Here is a 6,196-nt window from a genome sequence, read left to right as displayed (position 1 = left end):
CTCTCACGAAACAGCACAGAAATAATATCTGAAGGACATTACCTGGATTCCTGAAGGGTCTCTTCTAGATCTGAAGACTTTTAGAACCGGCAGCAGAGCAAGCAATGAGACTCTCAAAAAGTCTGTAAATTCTGAGCTTTATTCAAATTGGAGAAAAAAAGTCAACCTATTTACTGTTCGCAAAGACCCGACCCCTTTAGTTACTGTTGCTATGTCCGACAAGCTAAGCCGCTCTAACGCCCCACCATGTTCTCACGCAGTGAAAAATACATTGCGAAGCAGAGAGGACACGGATAGCACACTGACAGACAAAACAGATCAGGTTACTTTTGATATGAAACAAAGTCTCAACTTTCAAATTTGGACATTTTTAAGAAATTTTAACAATAAATACCATGTTGTGGCTTTTTAATGTGTCGGACAGTTCGCTGTAGAGCTTCAGTTGAAGCTGCTCGTGTACCGATCATCTCTTCCTTCTAGTTAATTTATAGCATCAAATAAACATGAATGAACATAAGAAGGGATGTTTTTTAATAGCGGAAAGACATCAGTACACTCCGTTTTTCAAGTTCAAATCCTCCCATGTTAATCTAGTACTATCAAAAACAACTATGATATTGTATAAGTAGTAAGTCAGGGAGGTAGTAGTAGTATCCTTGGCGAAAGCACTTCTGCCACAGTCCTACTGTTGATCATACAACAGTGAAGCGTGCTTTCTTTTCTTTACCAGGGATGGGATATTGGATGGGAGCAGGCGGCTGTTGGTGTATCAGTAATCAGCTGGCTTTATCTGGACTTGTCACGCACTCAAACCGCTAAACAGAACAGGATGTGCTGGGAAAGCAAGATAAAGCACTTCATAGGGAAGGGTATATCCTACACACTTTCCTTCTATTTTAAATACCCAATTGAGTGGTTGCGTGCAGATATGATGTGTGTAATAAAGTTAGAATGGTTCTTTTTTTTACTAGTCACTATTTTCCTAGGGTAGTTGGGAGCCACTTGTTTTTATACAACATTAAATCAGCCAGTTTTATTTACTCAATTTTTTTTTTACAGCATTTATAAAACATTTACTATCATACAAGTCATGTCATGAGTAATGATATATATATATATATATATATATGCACTACATTTAATCTCAAAACTAAACTCTATACAGTATGTAGTTTAGAATTTCAAATGACAGAGCTTAAATGAAGTAGAAAAATATAATATTTCATGTTGCTATTACATGGCCTGAGAACTAAATATTAGCAGTTCAGTAATAAACTTACATATTAATGTTTTGCACAAAAATATATAGTAGATCTAACAGTTCAATAACAGTCTATTAACATCAAATGCTATAACAGTACAAAAAGATATTACCGCAAATCAAACATCGCTATTACAGTTTTACAACAAAATAGTCACAACACACACTATACAGTTAGTCTCAACAAACCCTGAAATTCCCCTTCAGGATTCCCCTAACTAGAAGGGACCCAAGGGATACAAAATGTGTATCACATTCAACTTATTATAGACATAGATGTCTAGAATAGTTTAATAGAAGACTTCCTGTGACCCACTGCAAGATTCTCCAGACTGGGAAGGAGGCTGCGGGGAACACAATGGAAGTGGACTGTGTTAAACCCACCTCTGTTTATTTGGTAATTATAGATAAGAAGTCAGTAATGACAAGGCATCGACCTCAACAATGCTGTAGTGAGAATCAGGAAATAGTATCAAGGTGCACAGGGATTAAGAGGAACAATAAAGTGCTGTAAGAGTATACTGTACAAATTTCTGATTTTATGAACATTATATAGTGACGTTTACAATGCAGCACAGGGCTAGTTTTAGCTACAAGACTAAACAACTAAACAAGAAAAAATACTTTGAGCTAAATGCAGTCATGTAAAATATTAACAGAACATTGTTAAAGTCAACATAAATAGATAAAAGCAATTGTATGTCTGCATGCTATACACCGACTAGGAGAACTAGAATTAGTAACATGCAAATCTCTCGACTAAATAATGTTATGCATGTTAATGTCTCAAAACTCTTAGAAATCAAACATGGAAGCTTTCAATTGTACGAAGTAAGCAACCATGTAATGTCCTGTTGTGTAGCTTTTGCAGAGTATACCATAAATCAATGTATTGTGTAGTTACAGTAATGCATGGGTGTGTTTTTAGTACTGTAGCTCGTTCTGTGCAGGAACATTTTTGCCTGAGTAAATGACGTCTATAAATATATTGATATTTTTTTCATACATGCAGATATAAGATATTCTTCATTGTTTGTTTTCTTATCCAACCTTCATTTGCCAGAGTATTTCAGTTGCGTGCTTTGATTTCACTTCAAACTTGAGGTCTTTGTCTCTGTTCTGTAGGAGTCTGAGACATTTCTCCCAAGCCGTCCAGGAGTTCTGCGCTGTCACGGAGTGTGACAGACACTTTAAAGGCTTTGGGTTTAATCGTGAGCCCGTACTCAAAGTCCATGCTGGGAATACTTTCTGCTGTAAAGCTACACTGATGTAGCAGCAAGGAAGTGAAGAGGAAAAGCTGTATCTTGGACAGGTCTTCTCCAATGCATCTGCGCTTCCCCACAGAGAAGATCAGCACATTGGTGGTTAAGTCTTTGTTGAGCGCTCCATCCTCGTCCAAGAAGCGCTGTGGGTTGAATACCTCTGGTTGATCCCATTTGGTCGGGTCATGGTTCAAAGACCATTGGTTGATGAAAATGATGGTGTCTTTGGGGATGCCATAACCATTGATGGACGTGTCCGTGGTTGTGCTGTGGGGGATCGTTACGGGGATGAACGAGGTGAATCGCATGACTTCGTAGATGAAGGCTGTGAAGTATGGAAGATGAGGCTGGTCTGCAATGGTTGGAAGGCGACTGCGATCCACCACTCTGTCTACATCCTCCTGAAGACGTTTCTGGACTCCTGGATACCTGTAATGTAAGTGAAGACCTCTTTCAGCATTTTCAACTTTCTACTGCTTGAGTTCACCCAGTCACCAAAAATATATTATGGAAATCGATATTGAAAACACCTGTATTGCGAAGCAGAATAGCTGCTTCATTGAGGATTTCAATGTCATTTGTATCCTAATATCTGTTTATATAAAATAAGCTTGAAGTCTCATCTGTATAGTTTCCTGCATGAAGCATTCATTGTGTTGAGTTTCAAAGAGTGGCCTACATGTTTAAAAGTGTTAGTGGGTCAGATTTCATTTTGTGTTTCTGTAACCTGCCCTCATTATTTGCTGCCAGTACCTGCACGGAAGAGTTACATAACACACGAAAGCTGTTGGGTGTCATGAGATCCGTCTGTCTCTTGTGGACTCTTGTAAATCTGTAAGTTGTCGCACTGCAAAGCTATAGTTCGCCCAAAAATAAAGATTTTGTCATCACTTACACACCTTCATGTTGTTCAGAACCTGTATGAGTTTCTTTCTTCCATTGAACACAAAATAAGATATTTTAAAGAATGTTGGTTACCAAAGAGTTGATGGTAGCCATTGACTTCCAAAGTAGGAAATTTTATGAAATAAAAGTATGAGGACATACTATGAAAGTCAATGCCTATACTCTCGTCAACTGTCTGGTTACATTCTTCAAAATATATTAATTTGTGTCAACAGAAGAAAGAAACTCATACAGGTTTTGGAACAACGTGAGGTTGAGTAAATGATGACACATTTATCATTTGTGGGTGAACTATCCTTTTAAAGTGCTGCATAGTTCAGCTAAATAAATAAATAGCAATGCTGTTATAATGTACTAGCCTACTAATGTTAGTTTCAAACCCATATTTTTCTCTTTTTTTTCTGGGCAACATAAGGAGATGCATTGCAGCGGCTCTTTTTCATGCAATGAATGTGCATGATTGATATTGTCAAGCAGAGTATATTGAATAAATCATGTTGCTTTTTTCCTTTTTGGAGCTTCACAGTATAAATCATTGTCCACTGAGCAGATTGAACGTCCAGCAATATTTCTTCTTGTGTATTCCCACAAAAGTAGTTTATTTAAAAAATAGTGTTATACTTCTTTAATTGTAATGTGTTGATTCTATTCATTAATATATATATATATATATATATATATATATATATATTAAAAACTAATAAAAAAAAAAGCTAAGTAGCAATAATAGTAAATTACGGCATTTGACCTATCCCTTAAAGGTTGTACATTTATGGTAGACAAAAAAAAAAAAAACATTTACCTGACTAGTAACAGAATTATCCACTGTAGAGCTGTAGATAGAGTGTCTTGACTGGCTCCAAATATATCTGACATGGTCGATGGCACGACCTCCTTATCCAGAAAGACCCCCGGCCCCCCTGTCAGTCCTTTATCCAGAGCTACGAGGAACGCGTCAGTCATGTCACGGACGAGGCTCGATGAAATAGTCTTGCGGTGCTCCACCACTTTGGAATGAATAAACTCGTAAAACTCCGCGTTGAGAGTTTTAAACTGGCCAAAGAGAGTTTTGATTGGGTTTGGGAAGTAATGCAGCCAGGGCATCACATCCACGATGCTTCCAGCTCCGACTGTCTTGCTAAACTGATCATTTCTGCCCACCACCTGCTGGAACTCCGCATCATCATATGAGTACCGGTTCCCGAAGCACACGGCGCTCATGGTGTTCGCCACCGACACCACCAAATACCGATGCGGTTCAAAGAATTGCTGATCGCGAGTTTTAGTCAGAAACAAACGGATGAGCTCTCCGATCTCGCACACGATGTGCTTCTCAAACGTTTGTTTGGTGTGGATGTTGGCTGTGGAGAAATTTCTCACGGTGCTTTGGGCGATCTTTCGATGCAGTTTCCACCACTGGCTGTAGTTACCGAACGCCATACTTTTCCCACCGGACACGAACCGAAACGAAGCGAAGTCGGGTCTGCCGGCAAAATCGACGGCTTTTTTAATAAGCGCCTCTTTAATCGTGTCTCCGTTCAGAACCACCACGTCCCGGCTGCCAAGTTTGATCTGAAACACGTCGCCGTATTTCTGGGCCATTCGGGTGAAGAAAAAGTGAGGACAGGTGCCGAGCTGAGCGGCGTTACCGATGACCGGCCATGGGAACGGACCCGGTAACTGACACCGACCGGGTCGCCGCCAGAACATGAGCGTTAAACACACCAGCAGAGATAGCAAAGCACTCCGCGACGAAAGCTGAATGAAATCACCCACAGCCGCTAGGAAATCCATTTTTGATATATCTGCAAGCCTCGAAATCAACGCAGAATCACTTTGAAGTGGTCAAATACGATTTAGGCTATAGCCTACCTGTTGAGCATCAGATCACTGTTAAAGCTTCCAGCGCTTGCGGCGTGTCTGAGTGATTCATATGAAATTATAGAGTGGGATAAAATTAGAAGCGTTGTGATGGTTGGTCTAAGATGAAATGAGTTTATCCAAGAATTGATCCACGACTAAATCACATCACTGAGTCTCCTCCTTTACACACACACACACACACACACACACACACACACACACACACACACACACGCACACACACTCTCTCTCTGTCTCTCTGTCTCTCTCTCTCTCTCTCTCTGAATGCGTGACTTAAACTGCTGTGTTTTTTTTTTTACATCTATCTATCTATCTCGCGTGAAAACATGTCATCATGCTGTTTAAAAAAAGTATCAAAACCTGGTAATAGTCATTTTAATTCCAATAATGTACTGAAATTATGGAATGATGCAAAGAAAAAACGTAGGCCTATATATTGTGCTAATTTTGCGGTGGAACAAGGCAAAACGTGTCCTACTTCCAGGGTAAAATAAATGATATTTTACCGTCTAAATCTAGTTATCCACGGAAATGGGTTAATATTTTTTGCATAATTCAAAGCAGTTATGTTTGAACATTGCAATGAGGATGCTTTAGTTTTCTCGTGTTTGCAACTTCAGTACCGTGCAAGTCAGAACAAGTGATGGAAAATTATGTAACGCTGGAGATTTTTGATAGTATTTTCCTCTTTCTCTGTTTCCACCTGTTGCCACTAGGAGGACCACATTGCCTACCAGCGCCAAATTATATGACACTTAAATTGAGTAATGAAGGGAAAATAAAGACCTGTTTTATTTGTTTGTAATTCTACAAATTTTGTCGTCCGTATTTTGTATTTAAAGTCTTAATTACTTGCAACATTATAGGCCTACTTTAACACATT

General features: G+C 39.1%; 1 protein-coding gene across 1 annotated transcript; it reads right to left on the bottom strand.

Annotated features, from left to right (window-relative positions):
• Window positions 1-1,048: 1,048 nt before the first annotated feature.
• Window positions 1,049-5,418, bottom strand: cyp1b1 (cytochrome P450, family 1, subfamily B, polypeptide 1). Its single transcript, XM_079635708.1, has 2 exons — window positions 4,232-5,418; window positions 1,049-2,952 (listed from the first exon to the last, which is right to left on the bottom strand). Exons 1-2 carry the CDS (start codon window positions 5,221-5,223, stop codon window positions 2,355-2,357), a joined length of 1,590 nt encoding a protein of 529 aa, XP_079491834.1. The 5' UTR covers window positions 5,224-5,418; the 3' UTR covers window positions 1,049-2,354.
• Window positions 5,419-6,196: the final 778 nt, after the last annotated feature.

Source organism: Phoxinus phoxinus, assembly GCF_949152265.1.
Source record: "Phoxinus phoxinus genome assembly, chromosome: 14".
Taxonomy (NCBI): Eukaryota; Metazoa; Chordata; class Actinopteri; order Cypriniformes; family Leuciscidae; genus Phoxinus; species Phoxinus phoxinus.
The sequence above is the reverse complement of the archived record's forward strand: the minus strand, read 5'-3'. Positions and strand labels throughout refer to the sequence as shown.

Bases quoted from the DNA above. Each gene is read 5' to 3' on its own strand.
- cyp1b1 (XM_079635708.1), bottom strand. From the start codon at position 5,223: ATGGATTTCCTAGCGGCTGTGGGTGATTTCATTCAGCTTTCGTCGCGG. The intron at 2,953-4,231 runs GTAAATGTTTTT...CTTACATTACAG, and splicing joins ATAATTCTGTTACTAGTCAG to GTATCCAGGAGTCCAGAAAC.